The 24,367-nt window shown below is 39.8% G+C and overlaps 1 protein-coding gene across 3 annotated transcripts in view; it reads left to right on the forward strand.

Annotated features, from left to right (window-relative positions):
* LOC106532321 (neurexin-2) overlaps positions 1-24,120 on the forward strand; it is a 135,628-nt gene extending 111,508 nt beyond the window's left edge. For 2 of the 3 annotated variants that reach the window (XM_014028353.1, XM_014028352.1), the window contains 2 exons: positions 3,067-3,145; positions 21,021-24,120. In XM_014028353.1, the coding sequence (XP_013883807.1) occupies positions 3,067-3,145; positions 21,021-21,913 (972 nt within the window). In that variant the 3' untranslated portion in view covers positions 21,914-24,120. The remainder of the gene's footprint in view (positions 1-3,066; positions 3,146-21,020) is intronic. The other variant, XM_014028354.1, reaches the window with a different exon arrangement.
* Positions 24,121-24,367: the final 247 nt, after the last annotated feature.

Raw genomic sequence — 24,367 nt, forward strand, 5'->3', positions numbered from 1 at the left:
CAGGACTTGCTGGAAGGATTATGTATCCCCTCTGGTCTGGGAACGTCTCGGAGTCCCCCAGAACGAGCTGGAAAGTGTCGCTGGGGAGAGCGGGGTCTCTCTGCCCACGCGACCCGATCCCGGATAAGCAGGGGGAAACGGACGAACGGACAATTTATATTGTTAGTCTAAATTATTACATTTAAAATTATAACTCTAATTCAAGCAGAATAGCCATTGTCAACATAATTATGGAGTGTGATTTATTTTCATCTAAAAATATCTTCAAACTAACAAAATATAAAGTTATTAGGGAGGAAAATCCATCTGGATAACAGCAGACTGACTGTTCGTAAAATATACGACAGGTCTGGACCACTCGTGAATTTTGTTCATATCTGAGAAAAAACTTTGAACACGAAAACATTGGTGAATGCCACAAATTCTCCTAAATCATTATACGCACAACTTAAGAACAAATTTGTGCGTACGAACGGTTCTTGCATGAGGCCCATTGATCTTGCAAACKTTTCAATTGAAATCGAAACTGTAACACATTTAAATTAGTTGATACCAGTGTCCCAGTATTGATGTTGGTATTGGTATCGGTCTTGAGTATCGGTGCATTTTGTACAAGCACGAGTACTTGTACAAAATGCTGGTATCAGGTCCGGTACCAATATCAGTATCTGGACACTATTTGTTATCTATTAAATAGATTTGTTTGCACTTGGAGTGTGTTGTCAGAAGTCATTCTCACTCCAAACTCCTCACATTTCGACGCTTGTCCAAGGTTACCTCTGCATCACGTTTCGATGCGTCGGGTAATCCTTTCGCTTCAGTTATTGACGAGATGAGAACAAGGAGGAGGAGCCAGTTGTCATATTTTTTAAAAGTGTAGAAAATGCACAACTAACCATCCGAAACCCTAAATTTAACTTCTATTAGCTCTATATACCCTATTTCACTACCTAAAATTAACCTTTAACCTTGATCGCTAATGTTAACCATTTTTGAAAAGTGTAGAATATGCACAACAAATAATCGTCCCAAACCTTAAACTTAACTTCTACTATCCCTAGACATCCTATCACTGACCTCACAACCTAAAATTAACCAGTAATCCTGATATTAACCATGGACCCCAACCCAGAGACTCTATGTGGTGTACAGAGCAATAATAGACTAAGGTCATTTGGATTAGGTTGATTACAAAATTGAACTACCTGTAACTGCATATCCAGTTATGAGCTGTCTGAATGACATAAAAATCTGGCTGAAATGAAAKTTCCTGAATCTAAATGAAAGTAAGACAGAAGTCATCAGCTTTGGTAAAGACATTTCTCCTGACAATCTTGGTCCTTTGGCTTCATACAGCTGCTCTGCTGTCAGAAATTTGGGTTTCATTTTTGATAATGTGTTCAAATTGGACAGGCAGATAAATTCAGTGGTTAAAATGAGCTTTTTCCAGCTAAGACTTATTGCTAAGGTGAAGCCATACCTCCCAAACAAAGACCTTGAGAAAGTGATTCATGCTCTCATTACATCTCGTTTGGATTATTGTAATTCTCTGTATGTTGGTTTAGATAAATCTTCTCTGCATCGATTACAAGTTGTCCAGAACGCAGCAGCTCATCTTTTAACAGGAACTAAAAAATACAAACACATATCCCCGGTTCTGGCTTCCCTCCACTGGCTTCCTCTTCATTTTAGGATAAATTTTAAGATTTTATTGCTTACTTTTAAAGCTTTCAAAGGTCTGGCCCCATCCTACCTGAGTGAGCTTATTAACATCCACACTTCAGTTAGAGCACTTCAGTCCAACCAGTTTCTCTTAGATGTTCCTGGATCCAGGCTAAAGTTTAGAGGTGATCGGGCCTTTGCAGTCTCTGCACCAAACCTTTGGAATGGTTTACCTCTTAGCATACGGACTGCTGAGACTATTCAATTCAATTCACTTCAAAAATACTTTATTGATCCCAGAGGGAACTTAGGTGTTGTTGTAACTCATTTAACCAAAAACTTATTGTAGATGCTGATGGCTGTGGGCAGGAAAATTGAGACTGTTACTAGATATTGAGACTGTTAAATCTCTACTTAAAACTCATTTTTACTCCCTGGCCTTTCATTCGGGTAGAGTTTGAGATTATTTTAAAGATAATGTTTTTGATGTTTTTCTGTATTTAAAATGGATCTTATTGTCTACATTTATGTGTTGCTCTGTTGTTTTATTCATTTGGTTGAATTGTGAAGCACTTTGGTCAACTTGTGTTGTTTTAATGTGCTATATAAATAAATTGACATTGACATTGACTTCTGAGAGCTTCACAAACATGTTCATTGGTTTGTGTTATATTTTGCTAACAAACAAGGTTAAACCTTACAGTTAATGTGAAAGTTTTAATCAAAAATAATTTGAACTCTGTACCTGTTAAATTGGCCATAATCAGCTCAGTATGGCCATTTTGGTTTTTGGTTTGTTAGCAGTGTCATTTTGAATCAAATTGACTAAACATATGACAGTCGTAGATATACTGTATAGCCCAATGATTATCTTCTGAGAGTTCCATTAATATTCATTCGGTGATGAGATATTTTGCTAATGCTACAAACCCACAAACACAGACAAAAAYATRATCTGCTTTTGTTTTYAGTGAATGGTGTTAACCATTTTTAAATTAAATACTAGTACAGTGTCTGACTCTCCTGTCCACCCAGCCTATTATTTAATGCTGACTGTAGACGAGCTCCACCTCTTTGATTAGTGGTATTTCATCAGAAARTGTTTGATTTGTTTCTCCGCCTCTGCTGGCACAAATATGCCAGTGCTACTCACAAAGAACACCCACCAGCATATTCTCAATACATTTGTCAGCAAAGTGCTCAGCAGCACATCATCAAGTTCTGACCAAAGGTTAGCAGAGAGTTTTTCCTTCACCTTTATGAAATGTGTGAACTTTTTCTGTTACTGGCCACACTCCATATTAGTGCCGCGAACTTTCCAGACTCCTTGATGCTTTGTGTTCCTCCACACAAATAGCATTTGTTGTGGGACTACAGTACTTTTTTTTCTTCCCGTTTCTCCAGAATGCAGATGACCTCTTGGTAGCTTCAGCAGAGTGTCCGAGTGATGACGAAGATTTGGAGGAGTGCGAGCCTGGAAATGGTGAGTCAGCTCAGAGAGTTCTGTCTTCAATGTGTTTTATTCAGAAACTGTTTTTTTTTTTAGTAGAAAAAGAAATAAGAACTCTGCCTGTTTCCACACTTATAAAAGACACTTAGTGACATTGCAGGCCCACCCTGTATGCAGCTCTGATTGACCAGATGTGTACACTTCAAGCAATTTTCTTCTTGGTTTTCGAAGCAGCAGGAAGGCAGCCATATTGTGCTCCTTCAATTGCTCAGCAAAGTGGTAATATCTGGCATTTACCCAGCTGTTGCACCGATCTCCTGCCCCGACTTTAACAAAGACGGACAGTTTCAATGTGGGAATGCAGTTTTCAGTGTGCAGCATGCAGCTGTAGCCTGGCAGACCTGGTGGTTGAGTCACTATCACCGTGAACGGTGGGTCAAGCATTGTTCCGACACAGCGACAGGACAGGGAAGTGAAAGGCCACATGTTTTACTCACAACCTCTGTGCTCTCCAGCTTTATTATTCTTAAAAACTGYCAAGAACCATGTTTGTACAGAGAGGTGGTGTGACCCAAACGACTCTAACTACAAAAGAAGCCCTTAAGGAGTAAAAGGGCAAGAAAAAAGTTTATTCCTGAAAGATACAAGATTTTTTTGTTGAGTAGAATTCTAGATTTAACAAGCATGTTGGTAATATAAGATATATAGTGTCTGTACTGTACATGATGATATGCTGTTCAAATTTCTWATTAAAATAGGGTATTCATAGTTTGGTTTGCACATTAACTCTTAAAACTGTTTAGTGCAGGAAGCCTCTTGCCCAATTGTTTTTACAGAGAGGGCCAAAATGAAAATCTCTCTGGGGCTGGGGGCCAAATGCAGTAATATAATACATGACATATACATTTTAAGTAAAATACTTTATTTTTAATGATTAATCAAGCAGCCAGTCCACTTGGAGAAAGCCTGCCATACGCTCAAGCAGCAGAGGCTCATGGGACATTTCATATATAATAAAATAGGAGTTTTTGTGGCCTTATAAAGTGTCCAAATCTACATGTGTTGTTAAATCTAATCTAAATATCACTGGTTGTTAAGTGTATTTCATGTATCAAAGATAAAGTCAGCACCGTGAGTGAAAACTATTTGCACTACAGCCACTTATAAAGTCACTGGGCCAATGGATAAAATTACTTTAAGTGGAAATACTGTTCCTACATAGTATGACAGGTTACAACCTAATAACTATGGYAACTGCTGGTGGGCCAAATCAAAMGGCTTGGACGGCYAAATCTGGCCCATGGGCCCCACTTTGGGATCCTCTGCACTAGAGTTTAACTCTGAACCAGAAAATTCCTTAAAGATCTTCTGGTGCTAAAGATGAACTGTGCAAGATTCTAACATAAGTTTTTTTTATAGAATATACATGTATAGAAGATGTCAAAAGACCAACTACGTCAAGGCAGCTGCAAATTTGTGCTTGTCACTGCCCGACTGCCAAGTTAATGACAGGCAGACGAAATTACAGACTGAAAAGTAAACCTCAAACAAACGTTTTCTTTGTGAAAAAAGATCTTAAAGTTTCTTGAATCACGAGCAGCAGAAATCTTTGATGTAGCAGATATGACAACTAAAACAATTAATTGCACTTCCAGTTTTAGGAGAATATGTAGAACTCAAGTATAAAAACTTGTCTATGGAAGCTTGGTTGCTCTTTGCATTCTGGGGCATTTGAGAGAACAGTCTAAATCCTATAGCAGAGTGAAAGAAGGCAGAAAAGGTGTGTTTAAATGTATAAATTGTAAATTTACCAAAAAAAATGAAAAATAAAACTTTGGGGTATAGTAAGAAGTTTGTTTGAAGAAGATTTTAATCCTTTATCATTTTTTACATAACAAACACAGAAACTGACCACTGATAAAATATGGTAGAGAAAGTATTTGTTGTTTGACTGACTTCAAACCATATTTATAAAAATACAAAATCAAACAAATGCGTTAATCTGAAAGGATTAAACTGGAAGCATCACAAGTTTGACGGAGCTTTAACTGTTGGCATATTTTCTACAAATTATCTTACCCATCTCCAAATTAAACCAACAGATTTGAACTGACAACAGGTTTGTGTTACTGCTAACTATCATAATGTTTAGTGTTAGGTTACTGAGTTCTTTTATACATTTACTGTTAGCACATCTAATATTTTTGTTTAGGGGTTAGTGAATCTAAGTGTTTGGTTAGCTATGCCCAATCCTTCTGAAAAGTAAAATCAACTGAAAGTTAAAATTAGGAAACCCATAAATAAAAGCTGTATGTATGAAARAAACTGTAAACAGAAGAAGAGAGTTCTTCATGCAGTGATACCCTTTATTATCAACTCAAGAAGACACAGCTCCAATGATTTGGTGTAAAAAAAATGCTAAAAACCGGGAATTGGAAAAAATTTAATCAGTTTATATCAAAAGTAAAAACTGACAGAAAACAGAAAACGAGAAGAGAATTGATAACAGCACTTTGCTTTCAAGAGAACAAGGTGGGAATGGGGATTAGAGCTACGGTCGACTTTAAATAGCAGCAGATTACGGTGCATATCGGTACATTGGAGTGAAGAGAAAAGATCTGAAAGCGTGTTCAGGAACTGTAGTGCAGCATTCTCCTGCAGTTGTCTCTGTAGGTGGTTGGGACCAAAATAGAGCCTCAGTTTTGCTCTTATCAAAAGGAGAAACGAGAACATTTCGCTGAATGCWATGCCCAGGCTTAATCTCCTGTGGGGAAATACAACTCTCTCTTTTTGCCCACACGCACAAACACACACAGTGACAGACCTGCTCACCTCTCCAGACAGACACTTGCCTATCTCACTCTGTGGGTGGAAAGTTTTCTCTCTCAGCAGGCTCGACCCTCCTGAGAAACACACACACACACACACACACACACACACACACGTGCTCCGTATCACACCTTCCAGACATCGAAACAGTTCCAGCTTGGCAAACCAGCCAGGACGGATAAGCTTCTGTGAAAGCTGTGGACAAGGACAGAGGAATCAACAACGTCCATGACACATGTCTCCCACCCTCCTCCCTCACCGCTCCACAAACACACACAGGCCTGTAGTCATTGTGTGATAGGACCCAATCCCAGTGTTTTCAGTTACATGCGAGAGCGARCTGGGTGTTATCGAGCTGCCTTCAGGAAGGACAAAAAAAATGTTAAACAGGACTGTGGACTTTTTATTAAGCTGTGCCAGATATGACTGCTGTGAATTCATGAGGATCAATGCAGCTCATTCTTGTACACAACCAGTGGAACTCTATCCACTTCACAGACGTGTTTACCTGCAGCTGAGAGCTCAATGCAACTCAAACCAGAGGAGTTTGGCCTTTAAACGCCAGGCGACGACCCTTAAAGAGTTGAAGGCGTGGCATTACATGAAGAAATGCATATTGCCTGTCACCTTTCCTGACTGGGTTTAATATGAAAAACATGTTATTATTAATTATAATAGTCAAATCCTGAGAATAACACAACATGCACTGTAATGCTGCATTTCACGCATTGCAGAACGTGTTGTGAATAAATCTCATCTGGTTTTCATCTAATTGTAGCTCAATATTTGTAAAAAAAAAAAAAAAGTAATTGAGTTTTAGCCATCTTTTCAATTTTAGCTAAAGTCATTTAGCTGTGGCTCCAAAAATTGATTGGTTATAGAGGTACAGTATATCTAAATGTTATTTCCTGAAATTTTTACTGAATTCATTTGGTGGTTTCATAAGATATTTTACTAACAGACAGGTTTGATTCCAAATATTTAATGGCAGATGTAATACATCTAAACTCAATATATGTAAAACTGATTGAGGTAATACCAGTTGTGTTGTTGACATACTGTACATCCAGTGATTAGTTTAAAAAGCTTCATTAAAATCCATAAACTGGTTCATGAGAAATTTTGCTAACACAACAGAACTTACAGACATAAATGCATTCTCGCCTTTGGCGGTGGGCACTAAAAAGAGCAAKACGTGAGGTGGAGGTGAACAGGAACGGGCTGGCTCTTATTGAGATGTGTGTCACGTTCCTTTGCACTAAAAGCAGAGCAGAGACAAGTGAAAATGAGGATCCAGTGGGAGCTAGGGAGGGAAAGGGATGAGGAAGCCAAAGAGAAGACGCAAAATGGGGAGCGCAAGCAGAGTGAAATTCACATGAAAAAACTCTGCCTTTCCCTGTAGGCTAATTAAACTTTGACTGTTAGGGAACCTTAATTACATCACCCAATTACAGCTTTGGTCTGCATCGTCCACGGCTGGTAATAGGCCCATGTGAGTAAAGACCAAGGACTGTGAAGGACTGGTTGTACTGCAGAGACTGAGCGAAGAAGTGATGGTGGACACAGAGGAATGGCACTTCACATAACTGATTATTGGTTTCATAGCATACCACAGCGTCAAAACTACTAAATATTTCAGCTGTTTCATTCTTATAGTTTCAGTGCTCAAAAACAACAGAGACGGTGCATGTTTTTAATTTCCCTCCTGTCATTCCGTTGCAGARGTGGCCGTGCGTTTCCGAGCAAGGCTTTCAGTGGTGTCCTACCCTAATAAACGCACATCTTAATACCATAATTATGATGACACAGTCATCATTACACAGTATAACAAAACCTTGCATTGCAGACGTCGTTAGTCTTTAACGGTTTAGGCCAACTATCAGCGTACCATACAGCTGAATCCCAAAACACTGGCAGATATCTTAGCAACATTTTCAGTAAGTTCCAGGGTCATTAGCTATAGGTTAGTTAAAATACTGTAATGTCCATCAGCATGCAGAGAACATGAGCCAGAGCCGACTGTGCCTCTGAGCAAAAAACTGGAGAGCACAAGCTGCTGTCACAACCACAACTCACACTGGACCCTGTTTTAACCCCTCGATTCTCCGTTGCTCTCCTCTTGTCTCTCACACACCTCCCCTTTGTAACCTTACAGCATTAACCCTTTAAAGGGGCAATATCATGTAAAATCAACTTTTTTGAGTTTTATATCATGTTATAATGTTATCTTATAAAAACATGCCCAAAGCCTTGCTTTGACTCATTCATGCATGTTTGAGAAATCCTGCAGCGTCTTTAGGCAGCCATGCTGAGGAGCAAAACGACAGGTGGGGACCAGAAATGCCTTTTGGTACCAGGAACGCCCCTGGGACATGTCTTCAGGCTGAGCTTCCTCATGGTAGAGCGCACCCCCTCCCCCAAACGCACCCCGTCCATGACTCCTGCAGGGTGAAACTGAAAGTGAAAATTAAACTGTCTGCTGAGCTCCTAACTACTTCTCACTCAGTGAACCTCTTTTCAGATTAAAAATACCTTTGAGGAAATGTATTTTCAGATGCCAAGTAAACTGCATCATAGCGCGTGTGCRACCCCATCCCCCGCACTGAAATGGGCGGGACAGAAGCGGAAGGAGGTTCTTAAAGAGACAGGCCAATTTCAAGGTGTTTAGAAGAGGAAGTGATGARAAGATAAGTTTATTTTCTATTTAAACATAAAAACAGCATTTTAATAACAACTAAAAGTGACATAGATACTTTATTATGGTATAGTACTTAAATGTATGCCTGAGAAACACATAATATTGCCCCTTTAAAGCACAGATATTACAATATGTTGTGGAAACATCTGATATAATATACAGATATGTTATAAGTAAGGAGCTCATAGGTTAGAAATAGATAACGTGAAYGCTACACAATTGCTCGGCTAGTTTCTGACATGTCAACTTGTGAGTAACTTATATATCACGAGTGTGAACTTGTGCATAGCGTACCTCTTGCATGTAACTTATGCCTAACTTATCAGCAACACTTCTATACATTGAAAAATATGTGCATAAACAAAATTATTGACTGGCATCGGCACACGACAAACTCATGCCATCATACATTRGTGTGCTGGTAACGTATTCAGAACTTACACCTAACTTATTCAACTTACACCACCTTACCTTCTTTTTTTTTCAAACCTTGATGCTATATGTTACTGTGTGACAACTGCCATCATCACAATCTGCTCCAACATGCTTTGCATACGTTACAGTAAACAGTGCACCTAAGTTCTACATAAATCCAAAAACACAGTCATATGCTGGTTTAATKTATAAGCTAGAATACATCAGCTGTACAGTGTGTATTTGTGCATTCATTTTTTTTTCAGTGCCAGAAAAAATTTGGACAAAATTTACAAACTTCTAGGACCTTAAACTTCTGCACTAGATTAAAAAGTCATTATTGATTTGTTGTACATTTAACACAGTCAGTCATATCTTGCCTGCCAGAAGAATGGCATCATCTCCTTTCAGCAAGTGTGAGTTACAAGAATTAGCACTTTAGCAGGTGACATATATATTCAGCCTGTTGCTGCAGGTTAGCTAATAAACTATCTAATTAATTAACTAACAGAAGCTCATCAGGCTACTAACAGTTGTTCAWAAAGAGCAGAACAACACAAACACTTTAGACTTGTGAATAAATTGATCTGGAGCTTGTTTGTGTCTTGTGATGCTGAAAAAGGAAACCGCTGTTTCCTATTTATTTTAAAAGGAAAAACATCTTATTTCTTTGATACACAGCATGACAGTTGCCCAAACATAAAACAGTCTCTTAAATTTAGGAACTCTCTGTTAACAAGCTGCTCCTGAGGAATTATCTATTATTATCTATTTTTTATATGTGCCCTAAAAAATAAATAAAACAATAAATAATTTGGACATAGTTATACTAATAYATCTATAAAATAATCATTATTCTCATTTGAAATTTTTCATTTGAAAGTGTGAAATTTGATTATTTTTCATCAAGGTTATCAGTTAGGTTACGAACACTCGAAGAAATCGAAGTACAACTGACTTCTGCTCATTTTTCATGTCGTCTTCGTCTTTCACTCGATGTCTTTACTCCACCTCAGCACGACCTCCCTTTTCTTTTCTCTCGCTAACCTCYGAGCTACTTATCAGTCYTGGGATGTTGTAGGGCGCTATATCAGTTTTACTCCGACAAGATCAGAGCTTTGAGCAGCTCCTCAATAATTCAACAGACGACACGCTACAGAGACAACCTGCRAATGCTCTTTTTAGGTCGAAGGGTGAATGGCAGAGATAGGGTGATGGATGAGGGATGACCCRGAGCGCTGAGCCCCCCGTGCCTCGTGTGAGCCCATTCTATGGGTTTGGGTGTCAGTTATTTGTCAGTGTGATACTTCATTGATCTCCCTTGGCAAGTAAGCAGCCCCGGGTTCATTTAAACGGGTTCCACAGTTTGAACGCCTGACAACGGAACAGGGCCGAGCARCGCCGCTTCGTGATCTCTGAGTAGCAGAGTTCAGAGATGTGTGTCGACAACAGAGCTGCACCAAAGAGCTGACGCAACCACCGTTAAATGACTTCACACTGAATAAATAATATTCATATGTACAGAGTGCACTGGAAGGGCTTTGTAACACTTTTTTATGTTTTATTGAATGAAAATTAATTTGATTTGGTTTTGTTTGTCTCGAGTGCACTTGTTTTTCCAGAAAATTAGGTTTTTGTCCTAAATTAATTTACAAATTAAAGACCTGGCAGTTATAGCTGTCTTGATCAAAATCTGAGAGTTAAATTTTGTGCAGTTTCTTGCTTGAGATGTCCAAATTCAGGGGCTGCATCCTTTGAAGGATCTGGTCAATGTCGGCTTGGTTCTTTGTCGACTGCAAAGACAGAAAGTGAGTGCTTCTTGGGATAGGGTGGTCTGTGAAGTGTAGAAAATATGCACTGTTCAAAAACAGCATGTCTGAATAAAACAGGAATGCACTGGATTTCTTCTTWAAAACGTTATTCTCGTTGGCTCCAATMAGGTTCACAAGTACAGCACAGCAGTCGAACCTCAGCGTAAGGCCATGAGCTGAAACCCAAACAGAACAGCCCAGTCCATCCTGGCTAGATCCAAGCAGAGACTCTGCAAAACACTAACAACTTCTGAAAACACTTCTTTTTTCTACAGTATAATGATGAATTGATCTTATAATGTATTTCTCTTCCTGGTTACACCCCTGGAGGTGTTACCTTTTACGTCAGACGTAGAACATAACTAACTTTTGTTTATATAGACAGAAACAACATATGATAACACAAACCAGCTCTTTGTTTTAACCTTATGGCTGCAATGAGCAGAAAGTGTAAAAATACAAAACTGCATTTAACATTTAGTTAATCGTTTACAAAATTTCCTTCAGAAGGATACACTAGATCTGTCCCACAAATCAGGAGGAAAGCAAGATACGTTTGTGGGTCGCAATAGGAGAAGCCTTCTAATTTAGACAGGCTTCGGTACATCGCTTTCACGTAATCGGCCTTCAGATTTGGCCTTCCAAGGAYGCAGCCACTGAATTTGGACACAGCCTATAAATTGTGAATGACTCAGCTACAACCACATCAAAGTTTAGYTCAAAATMTGTMAAATCAACTGTAAAATAGTGACATTATCWCTAAATTACCTAATGTTTATTATCTGTGGCAACCATTTTGAATTAGACACAAGTAAAATAACCATCACTCCAACATTTTTGGTGGGGGCAATAAAAAAGGCAGCAAAAAAAAACATTTAAAAAGAGATACTTGTTGAGTTGAGCAAGCAAAAGCCTTTAAAGCAAAAATAAGTAGATGTCCATTCAAGGCACAGTGAGGATGAAATACCAGGCTGCATTGAAAAAAAAAAGAAAGCAAAATCCAGCCAGGTTTATGAAGCCAATCCACAGGCTAAAGTGCCCTGAGGAGGTGACTTTCACTGTAATTCCCTGTGAGACACAATATAAGCACAGCATCATCTCCTATTTTGTCCAAATAAATCCCTTTGCCTGAGCGCGACAGCAGCAAACACACCGTTCGTAAACAGTTTTATGGAACCCTTATGTTGCACAGATTATACGGCCATAATTGCACGTATTGTGCTGCGAGTCCAAAGCAAGGAAAGGAAAATATATTATAGTCAGGCACTCAGCTGGATTCTCCATCTGCAGCCTAATCAAAGCTGAATTACAGAATGCTCAAACTCCACAACAACCTTTTTCGCTCTAAATATTTCAAATGGACGCCAGTGGGACGACGTGATCAGCAGGATAACTGTTTGTCAGGAGACCAACATCAGTGCATCAGTGTCCATCTGCCTTGTTCTCATTTAGAGGGAATAGAGTGGGGGAGGGGGTCGCACTGGCAGAGGGGTGGAGGGNGGCATATGGGGGTGGGGGAGATAAAGAAATTCATCACATGGACTAAACATGGTCAAACCACTTCAGCAGAGTCAAACTCAATAAATCAGGCTGAATATGTGAGTCTCTGCTGCTGTGAGRCTTAATGACGGAGACGAGCAGACAGGAGACATGCTGAGTGTATCTTCAGCACTCTTAACATCTCTGCTTAAAAACCCACCTGAATGTTTGGTGCTTGTCTTCCCAAAACCAATAAAACCATTCAAACTGGTTAACACACTCTAACATGAAAGACAAGGCAACCATGGAACCGATTGTCTGTGTTTGTTTGTCTGTCAGCAAAATATCTCATGAACCAGTGGACTTAGTTCATTGAAACACTCAGAGCATAAACATTTGAAGTGCATCTAGAAAAACTGAAAAACGTTTGGAGCCAAACCAGTTCAGTATGGTCACCAAAGCCACGTTTGTCTCGACCCCTTTGGATGGTTACCTGCATCTTGACCTTCAGAAATCTGTATTTAAAAAGAAAATCCATGTTACTCACAAACGATACAATGGGCATGGCAATCAGACTGTTGGCAGCAGAGAGAACAGCATCTTTAGTCCAGAGGAGCTGGGAAAGCGGGCACATTTATTTCTAGCGGCAGAGCAAGTCAAGAGATTTAAGCCCTTAACAGTCACCCTGAAATTCCTTAAAAGTCTTTTGAAATTTTTTATTTTATGTAAGGTGCCATGCCAATGGTAAGAATCGAAGGGTGAAGGGTCTTGCCAAAGAACACAACAACTGAGATGGCTGGAATGGGGAATTGAACCGTCAAACCTTCGGTTTCATGACGACTCACCTAACCACTCCGCCACAGCCACAGAAACCACACCATTTTTGCCCACCGGTGGAACAAAGACTATTAAGGMGTTAATTTTATTTATTGGGGTGGAGGAGTTACAGTCTACAGGAACTAGCTCAGTTTTTGAAAAAAAAATCCGTGAGATTGCCCTATACATCTGCATGCCTGCAAAATGGGGGGAAATCTGTGTAATATCCAGACAGTATTTACAACTTGACATTTAAGTGATTTTTATTATTATTATCATAAAATATGAAATATAAAAAAATTAATAAATAAAAAATATAATGAAAAAAATGTTTAAGTGATATTAATAAAAAATTATCACCTGGTAAATTTCACAGTTACTGATGTAAAAGGTGCTGTTTCAAGCAGTACATACTCCAATATGCAAGATCTTTTAATACCTTGATTAAGTTCATTTCCTCTGTTATCATGGTTCATGGCAGCATTTGCTGGGAGAGACTAAACTAAGATGGACCTTTACCTGTCTGCAGGTGTTAACCTGGGAATCAGAGATGCATACAGGGACAAAACGGGGCAGAGCCAATGAAAGTTGCTTATGTGTCCAGCAAATCCAAGGCCACGCAACGGGAAACACAAACATGGTTGACTTGTTAGCTGCCTGAAGTGTGACTATTTGTGTCAGAGGGCTGAGATTCACTCTTTTTCCCAGTAACCACCGCCTGTCAGTCTCTGGTGTGCTGGCTCCACTTTGGCTTCACTGCACATTAAAAAGGACAGCAGAGCAATGGGAGGGCTTTGATGGATCAGCACTTTCACAAACATGCATGTGCAATATCTGGATTATTTTAAGTGATGTTCTATCCAATAGTTATTAATTTTTAGCATCATATCATCTGTGACATCTAATACAGAGCAGAATATGGAGAAAAAGGGCAAAAGTCTGTGCTAAGGTAAAGGCTAGTCAAATAAATATTTTTTCTAGGTTTAAAAAAACTAACTTTCTTGAGAGTAAGTGTTTAAAAAGCCTGAAAAACTTAATTATATTTACATAACCCATGTTCCCAGTTGATAAGTTACTGTTTGAGAGAACATTGCCTGGAAAACAACAAAACCAAACTTTTACTAATCTAAAACAAATCTATACTACAAGCTAAGTTTAAGCAAAGAAACCCACCATCCCTGATACTGAGAGGATTGCAGCTCTTACCCTCTCAAGGACATCCACTTGCAATGTCAGCTGCAGTCGCTGTAAGTAGGACACAAAGTGAGTGGAAGTAATTCCTGGGTAATGGGTGGGCCGCATGCAGCTGTATAAAGCTTGAAACTGCACTTGCAGCACATCTGCCTCAGATGGCAGAGGAAAGATAGCTGAGCTGGTATCTCATCACCCTCCATCACACACGGGCCCTGTATCGCTGAGGTCCTCTAGTCTTTTTTTTTTTTTTTTTTTGATTTTTCTACAAGTTTAACACACAAAAATGTCAGTATTTCTTCTTGGCCACACTCAGAAAGTTTTCTGTTCCTCAAAAGTACCACCACGCTCTGCTGTCGTTCATCTTCAAGGCCAAATCCATCCCTCAGACAACAAATGAAAAAATGGACACTGGACAGGGATATATATTACCATGGAAACTAGACTATATGTCAATGGTGGCGAAATAAAGAARTTAGAAGGTTAAAGATTTACAAAGTTGACTTTTTTTCCTTAACACTGACATTGTAYGGTTCATTTTCTTTTCATGTTGCTGTAGCCTTGTTAACTTTTTAAACAGTCTGTCAGTGTTAAATATGTTTTAGTTGTAAATCATGAAAAGATTGGGGTTTTCTATGTGAATGTGCTTATTAAAAGCCACCGATGAACTCCTACAATCCCAGAACTTCCCCTTTACACCCCCCCCATCCCTGAGCAGCTCTACCCGACTCATCTCCTGTTGTTGAGTCCCCATCATTTAGCTCATCAAACAAGAGCCTGACTCGTGTTTTTTGCTGTTGATGTTGGCATTTCTTTTGTCATGTTTTGCTGTTACCTGCCCTTTTTCTCTCCCAAGGATGTGATGTAATCTAATCCCCTTTTACCTTGTTTCCTAACTATGTTGTTCACTGTGACCCTTGAATATTTGCCACATCGACCAAAAAAAAAGGCCGATGTTGATGTTCTGCTTTGTACTCTGACACTCCCTAATGTGTTTGTTTATTTATTTATTTATTTATTTATTTATTTATTTATTTATTTTTACAAGTTCTATTTCTGAGATTTACTCCAAATTTTCATTTTACACTCAAGGATTTTTCAGGGATGTATATTTTAAATTACATAACTCAATCCTGATACAATTTTCTAGGTCATTAAAATAATTTTTAACTATTAGTGGTTTAGTATGTTTTAGAATGAAATGGTATAGGGGAGTATATATGAAAAACAATGTAATTATCTGTCTTTTAGGCCGAATCTCATTTCTTAACCTTCTCTTACCCCTTGGCCAGTGGTGGGAACAGCTAACCAAAAAGTTAGCTTCACGTCTCCTAATCTGCTAAGTAAAACTATAGCTTCGTTAATAAATAAATCATAAACAAACTGCTTAACATGTAAAAACAAAAATTAGCGGAAGCTAATACTAACAGCTAATTGCTAAGATGACTGTCTGTCTGTGTCACACGTCTTTGTCTCATTTGAGCTGAAGTTTGGTGGGACTGACACAAACCTGTTGATGACATAACGACATTCAAGAATTTGGGGATTCTCCAAAATTCTTATTACATCATTCCTGACTCCCTTGTGTAGTCATTTTGTACTTTAGTAACTACATTCTTTTATTTACAATAATGCTTTGTAAGTAAATAACTGTTAGGGGACTTAAAGTTGACAAAACCTAGTTTAGCTGAAGCTAATTGGTCTGATAACAGTTTTCAAAGTAGTGAAAAGGCCAATCACTAAATAAAAAGTTAGTTCCTTTGTTCGCTGTTAGTGGAACCATGCCCACTACCGCCTTTGGCCTTTAATTGGAAGTCACAAGAGAAGTTGTTCAGCTATTCCATCAAGTCACGTGTCCCTTCTAAAGATGGATCTGTTCTTGTCAATTTATTTTACCTAAACAGACCAAGTATGTATGCCCATGTATGCACAGTACAAATTCAAGGTACAGTTAAATATACGTAAAAAGACTTCAGTCACACAACAGGAAATGGATAGATGGTTGGCTAAAACGATACATTCAGCTTTCCCTTGAAGGTCCTGATGCATCTCAGAAATCCAGGTAGAAAAAAATCAAAAAGAAAAAATAAATAGGTCCTCTGTATGGATTCTTCTTTAGTGAAACATTTCGTCTCTCCTCCAAGAGACTTCTTCAGTCTGAGGAGTTTCAGGTGAAACTCAACCTTATAAGCACTGCCTCCACATGGACAAACAGGTTAGTCCCATGCAAGAGAGGGCCATCGCCTAACAATAGGCTTGATTAGCTCTATTGTTCATAGAGGGTCATGTGCCCCATCACCTGATTTATTGGTTTGGATGCTTCGGCTGTGGTCATTTGGTGTTTTGTTATGTGTATGTAGTGAGTGCAAGCGGGGTTCAACGTCCCATTGTTTTTGTCCCCTTTTTCTTATTTGTGTTGGGTATCGTTGGGGCCCTGATTCACACCTTTTGCTCACAGGGGGCTGAGTCATACTTGCAATAACAGCATTGTAGCAGGAAGACAACTAGACATGAAGGTCTCCACCTCTGTTTGATRGTGGACAGTTTTTCTTCACAAAGATGGCTTCCTTTACTCCTCTCTCAAACCAACGTTCCTCTCTATCAAGGATGAGAAAATCTTCGTCCCTGAAAGAGTGACCGCTGGCCTGTAGATGAGTGTAAACTGCAGAGTCCTGACCCGACGAAGTAGCTCGTCTGTGCTCGCTCTTTCTTTGGAACAGTGACTGTTTTGTTTCCCCAATGTATGACTGATCACAGTCCTCCTGACACTTAACAGCATATACTATATTACTACTGTATATTACTGGTATGCTCTCACCACCCTCAGCAAGGACAAGAACATCATCATCCTCCCAGCAGACAAAGGAAGGTGCACAGTGCTATTGAACCAGAAAGACTACCATGAGACGGTTATGACACTCCTTAGTGACAAGACTTCATACGAGCCACAGAAAAGAGATCCAGGAAGTGGACACAAGAAGAAGCTGACAGAGTGCCTGAAAAAGTTAGAGCAAGACAAGGCTATTAACCACATTCTGTACCACACACTGTACCCAGGTGAGGCCACTCCCAGTCTGTATGGTTTACCCAAAATTCACAAACAGGATGTACCGGTAAGACCTATTGTTATCATGATTAACTCTATCACTTACAATGTTTCCAAATATCTAGCTTCAGTACTTGGTCCATTAGTTGGCATTTCAGACCATCACATACAGAACACCATGGACTTTGTGAACAAGGTGAGGGATGTCATCATGAAGACGGATGAAACTATGGTCTCCTTTGATGTCACATCACTCTTTACGTACGTTCTTGTTGATAAGGTGGTGGAGGTGGTCGGTGTAAGATTAAAATCAGACACCACTCTTAGCAGCAGAACCACTCTTTCCACAGAACAACTGTGTCAACTTCTAAAACTGTGCCTGGAATCAACCTATTTCACATTTGGGGGGCAATACTATAGGCAGATACATGGATGTGCAATGGGCTCCCCAGTTTCCCCTATTGTTGCAAACCTGTACATGGAGGAGGTGAAAAAGAGAGCTCTGGTGTCCTTTACAGGGACACCACTGAGCCATTGGTTCAGGTATGTTGACGACACCTGGGTTAAAATTAAATCCCAGGAAGTCCAACATTTCACTGATCACATCAACTCTGTGGATAAATATATAAAGTTCACACGAGAGGATGTATAAGATGGCAGGTTGGCGTTCCTGGACTGTGAGGTCTCAGTTTCTGATGGGGCACGGTTAGAAACTGATGTGTATCGCAAACCCACACATACAGACCAGTATTTGCATTTTGATTCCCATCACCCACTGGAACACAAGTTAGGAGTCATCAGAACTCTGTACCACAGAGCAGACAGTGTCCCCACAAACATAGGAGCCAGGGAGAAAGAGAAGTCACACACAAGACAGGCCCTGGAGCTGTGCGGTTATCCAAACTGGGCTTTTCTGAAAGCAGACAAGAAACCCAAACAGGAKTCCAGCCAACAACCAGCTGAAAATGAAGACCCTAAACCCAGACCCAAACCAGTCGTCATTCCATATGTGGCGGGAGTTTCAGAGAAACTGAGACGTTTATTCTCTGAACTTGACATCCCAGTGGCTTTCAAACCCCAAAACATGTTACGACAAAGATTAGTTCACCCCAAAGATCCAGTTCCCCAGCAAAAACAGAGTAATGTATTATATGCTGGTAAGTGTCAGGAGGACTGTGATCAGTCATACATTGGGGAAACAAAACAGCCACTGTTCAAAAGAATGAGCCAGCATAGACGAGCAACATCATCATGCCAGGACTCTGCAGTTTACACTCATCTACAGACCAGGACTCTGCAGTTTACACTCATCTACAGGSCAGCGGTCACTCTTTCAGGGACGAAGATGTTCTCATCCTTGATAGAGAGGAACGTTGGTTTGAGAGAGGTGTTAAGGAAGCCATCTTTGTGAAGAAAAACTGTCCACCATTAAACAGAGGTGGAGGCCTTCATGTCCATTTGTCTTCCTCCTACAATGCTGTTATTGCAAGTATGACTCAGCCCCCTGTGAGCAAAAGGTGTGAATCAGGGCCCCATCGATAACAACACAAATAGGAAAAGAGGGACAAAAACAAGGGGACGTTGAAACCCGCTTGCACTCACTACATACACATAACAAAACACCAAATAACCACAGCCGAAGCATCCAAACCAATAAGTCAGGTGATGGGGCACATGACCCTCTATGAACAATAGAGCTAATCAAGCCTATTGTTAGGCGATGGCCCTCTTTTGCATGGGACTAACGTGTTTGTCCACCATGTGGAGGCAGTGCTCATAAGGCTGAGTTCACCTGAAACTCATCAGACTGAAGAAGTCTCTTGGAGGACAGACGAAACATTTCACTAAAGAAGAACCCATCCAGAGGACCTACTTATTTTTTTTCTTTTTGATTTCCCTTGAAGGGTATAATTATAGTACCTTGAATGGCACATTCAAGTACATTCAGTGGTACATTTTTGTATTTATTGTATGTACATTTAATGCAAAAAATACAAATAATATATCTAAAACCAATTTCCTAGTGGGTTGCAACTGATGGACAGTGGGTACTAAATAGCATTTAATTGGAGTTTAATACTCAAACGTTCTCAGGACTCTCAAACTCTTAGAATTTGAGCAGCAAAGCAGACTTCTTGATTTTTTTTTTTACATCATCAAAAATTGTCTTTCCAGATTTGAATCAGGTTGCCAACAAAGGCATCCATTTTTAAAAACTGGCTGCACAAAATGCTTGCAGKTTACTTGGTCCCAAATACCAACTGAATGAGACTGCAACTGAAAATGTGCCTGTTTTCTCTCGCCAGCTTATCTACAGCAGTTGCAACTCAGTGAGATACTGGCTTTAGGTTGCAAAGAATGTGCAGTTGTTTGTGGTATATTACCTATATTCTTTTAAATATAGCTGAGATGACATCCTTGAATCATTTTCTGATCTAGTCTGTGACAATCAACAGTAGTCAGAATTTTTATACATCTGAATAATTAAAACTAGACTTTACAATGGGTTTTTTTAAGACAAAAAGTATTTAACTGTCATTGACTATAAATCAGCACATACTAAAGATAAACATTACAAATATTTTGCATCCATTAAAATATTTGTAGTAGAGAGATTTCCTAAAATTATGGGCTGTTTTTGCAAGGGCAGCTTGCATTCCTTCATTGTAATGTGTGCCTCTGAAAACCTTCAGTGTTTACAGCTCATTAGCCTTGAGTCTACATTACTAAAAGAAAATGAATGTCAATCTCCCTGGGGTGAATTTGTAAAAAACATAAAATAAAAGAGGAGAAGGTGAAATGGGATTCGGCCTGGGYGTTCTGTAGCTAACACAGAGTTTGGGTTTTAAAAAAAGGGCACATTTTTTTCTGCAGCCAGTCTTAGAAAAAAAGCATTACACCCCATCATGGCGAATGGGGGAAATGGGATTGAGACAGTTCTTCATACAAATATCTGAGGATGGGAAATGAAAAAGGGGTGTCGGGTTGGTGGTGGGAGTGCAGAAATTTACTGAAGAACAGAATGTGATTTTCTTTTACGAGAAAGAAATGAAAAAAGAGGAGGTAAAAGAGGGTGGGGGCATGTTTATCACTATTCGAGAACAATCTTACACAGCTTTCTTTTTGTAATTTTTTTTTCATGCAAAAATCATGCGGCCAATTTGTTGATGTAAGTGACCTGAACCTCGTGGTTTGCTATCTTATTTAACCACTCACAGCAAAAACACCTGAGAGCTAGAGTTAGTGTAGGTAAGACTATAGGAAGTTAGCAGTTAWGGATAGGTTTTATAGTCCAACAAATGTTAGATTTTTCAGTGTTGTATGTAGAATACTTTGATATGTGAATGCTATCTTCTAGGTCTAACAGAAGCAGGTCAGAGCAGTCAGGAAGAGAAATAGCAGTTTATTAATTCTTGTACTAGAATACTGCAGATTAGATTTAGTAACATGTTTTTAATTTAGACCAGATTAGACATGTGTAACTAACCTCATGTTAAGCTGTAGTGCTGTTCTAATACTGGTGTTGCTGTATTCATTTGAACTGAACTTTTGTTGCTCTGAAGGTGGGCTCCCTCTCTCAGGTGGTCTCTAACATATTTTTCTTCCGTCTCTTTCTTGTCCTAGGAGGTGAATTAGTGTTGCCCATTATAACGGTGGATTCCCTAGACCCCCCATCAATTGCCACCCGCTACCCAGTACTCCCCCCGCCCCCCACCACCTACCGCCCCTTCCTCACCTTGCTTGAAACCACCAAAGAGTCTGTCCCCTTGCCCAATGGCCGGCCCCCCTGCCCCTTGGACCAAGAGGACTGTGAGGAGACCATTGAGGTGTCGGCCTACGGTTCGGGGGAGATRACCGAGACGGATGACGAGGACTATTATAAAAACTTCCCCCTGGTCACTGACAGGACTGTTCTCCCTCCTCCCCCGGCAGTCGAGGGTGGTGTTCAGAACCCCCAAGACCGCCATTTCTCTCAATACCCCATCTCCCACCGCCCACCTTTCTCATCCACCCCCACCGCAAACCCCGACCAACTCAATCCACGCATCAAACCAGCTGCCGGTGGCAGCAGCAGTAGTAGCAACAATATCCCCGCGGGGAAAATGAACAACCGGGACCGGGTGCTGCTGCCGCCGGCCCACCCCTCATTAGATCCAGGCCACCGCAGAATTCCAGGAATAACCTACCCCCCAAATTTCCCCCATGTTCCCACTCCAGATCCTACATCTCCAGAGAGAGGGCTCCCGGGCGCCGTGGAGGTGCAGCAGTCCAGCAGCACCACGGGGATGGTGGTGGGCATCGTAGCTGCCGCAGCCCTCTGCATCCTCATCCTGCTCTACGCCATGTACAAGTACCGTAACCGGGATGAGGGCTCCTATCAGGTAGACCAGAGTCGCAATTACATCAGCAACTCGGCCACGCAGAGCAACGGGGCTCTGGTGAAGGAAAAACAACCCACCACTGCCAAGACAGTCACCAAGAACAAGAAGAACAAAGACAAGGAGTACTACGTCTGAGGAGCGCTGCCGTCACAGAAGATCAACGCACTTAGATAAGGAAAGAGACGAGAGAAAGACAGATGGAGAGAGRGAAGGCAGTGCCTCGAGGACCGCAATCACAAAGCGGCTTATTTATTTTAAACTCAGTATTGTAAGGAAACTAGTTGAGTTTCTCATTAATGCTCAAATCAGAACGATGCAAGGAAAGAAGATGGCATCATTTAAAGTTTAGACCTATATGTATTCTTTGATTAATTTGAGTAATTATGACCAAATGTTAACCCTGATGTGATTTAGGAAAAGGGTGCTACAATCTCAACATGTACTGTGCCAACACTTGAGTAACTGTAAATCACTGATTTATGAATTAAATTTTCACAATTAATTAAAATCCTGAGGTACTGTAGAAAAAAACAACAGTATTTGTGTAATGTCAAGATCGAGTACGAGGTGAAGATCAAAAGCTTAAAAATTCCGTCAAATTATTTTTAACAAGGCTCAAAATAAACAACTTCGTAACCCTCTGAGGTGTTATACCTTCTTTTTATGGAAGTACCCAAATTCAACTCTTCAACATTTGTCAGTTTTCCTAGGTTTCGGGTCAGTCGCCTCAGGAACAGGTTTCTCTCTCTCCCTCTCGTCAGACGGTGCGCTCTGTTTCTCTCCTTGTCTACGGTGCTCAGAAACCGATGCAACGCGAACTCTGCCATGTTTCAAGCATGTAGTATTCATTTACAAAAATGAGATAAAAATTTTTCTTTTCGTGAAGTTTAAACTAAAAAAAAAAGAAAAAGAAATAATTTTTTTTTGAAAAAACATGATGACGATTGATGGTCGTAACGTTAAACGTAGCAACAATGTGAGATTCCACCGCTCCAACCTAATGGATGCTAACATATACGTTTAGCCGCCAAAAACTTGTTGAGGCCAAAACCCCCCCTTTGGTCGTCTTTTGTTCCAGCAGATGTGTGTTGTGTGTTTTGGGAATGGTGGGGGCCAGCAGAGAGACTGTCACCTTCACACAGATAYTAATCGCCGAAAAACAGAAAAAAAAMCTCCAGCAAACCAGACGAACTTTGTTCTATATAACTATAAATATATGTATAGACATTGAAGAAACTTATGGACCTAAATTGTGAGCGAGTCTATAAGTGAGTTTGCTGACCGTGCAGAATGAAGATGGACTTTAGGATTTTCTTGACGTTGGAACAGTTTCAACACTCAGTCCCCTCATTCTGGAAACCTCTCACCTTCCCATGAACAGTACGGCTGATTAATGCCTCGCTGCAAGACTCAGTCGCTTTATTTTTATTTTTTCTGGTTTGTTTTCTTGGGGGGGATGAAAAGCACGAGACATTTTATGGTAATACAGAATTCAGTTTTGCTGGAGTTCCGCTGTTAAAGAGAGAGGTACCTTGCAGCAGAAAAAAAGAGACTGTGACTTTTGCCCTTCTCTTGCCTCCCTGGACTGACGGCAGCCAACAGGCAAAGCAAACTCCATGGGAAGAACACACAAACAAGAGGAGAACCGCACTTCCCTGGAAGATGTACAACTGAACTCTAGTATTCAAATTTTCTCAACTCTATTAAAAAAAAGTAAACTGAACCATAAAAAGAAAACTCCTGAAACAAGTTTGTGAAATGTCTAAATATTTGACTCTCATCCCATTACTAAGACAAATGTGTTTTCCCTRCTATCATTCCTGTTTGGAGAAAAAAATGACAATGATTCTGGGATACTAAAATTTCTATGTATTTTTTGTTTTTTATTTTTGATTTTTCTTGGTAACCAAGCTAATGTATTTTCAGTTAGAAACATAAAGCGGAGATACATTCGTCTTTTTTGCCGTTCTTCATAAATCATCCCTTTTTTAATTTATTTTATCAATTTTTATATATTTGTTTTTGTCTTGCTTCATTTCCTTGTATGTCAGATATTATGTTCCATGTCCAGAGGAAAACACTAGTTCTGTCCATGTTTTAATTTGTTTTATAGTCATCTCTGTCTGTATGCTGAGAGACACAATGGCAGCCATTTCATTTGAAGGACTCCATGATTTTCTCTCCGGTCATGTTTGTCTGGTTTCTTTCCTTTTTTCCATTTSAAACATACTCCTCCCAGTATCTTCCTGTTCTTTCTAAATGTTATTGTAAAGTGTTCCAGTGAGATGACTCTAAATATGTGTACATTAACAGAGGGAATACACTTGGTTATATACTTCTTACTCTCTGAGTCACGTGGTCTGTTCATGGTCTCCATGTCATCCAAACATGACATCTACAATTTTACTACTACCTGCCTGAAATTATCAAGGTTAGTAATCGATGGCCAGGCTCTTGATTTAAAGAAAACCTTAGACATCAAACTCACTAAGGGTGGTTTAGTTTAAAAACTGACAGGTTTTTAAACCAAGCCTGTGTAGTGAGGGGATAAAGAAGCCCTGTCAGGCAGGATGACCATTTTGTAAGCAT

This window comes from Austrofundulus limnaeus, unplaced genomic scaffold (assembly GCF_001266775.1).
Source record: "Austrofundulus limnaeus strain Quisiro unplaced genomic scaffold, Austrofundulus_limnaeus-1.0 Scaffold751, whole genome shotgun sequence".
NCBI classification, from domain to species: domain Eukaryota; kingdom Metazoa; phylum Chordata; class Actinopteri; order Cyprinodontiformes; family Rivulidae; genus Austrofundulus; species Austrofundulus limnaeus.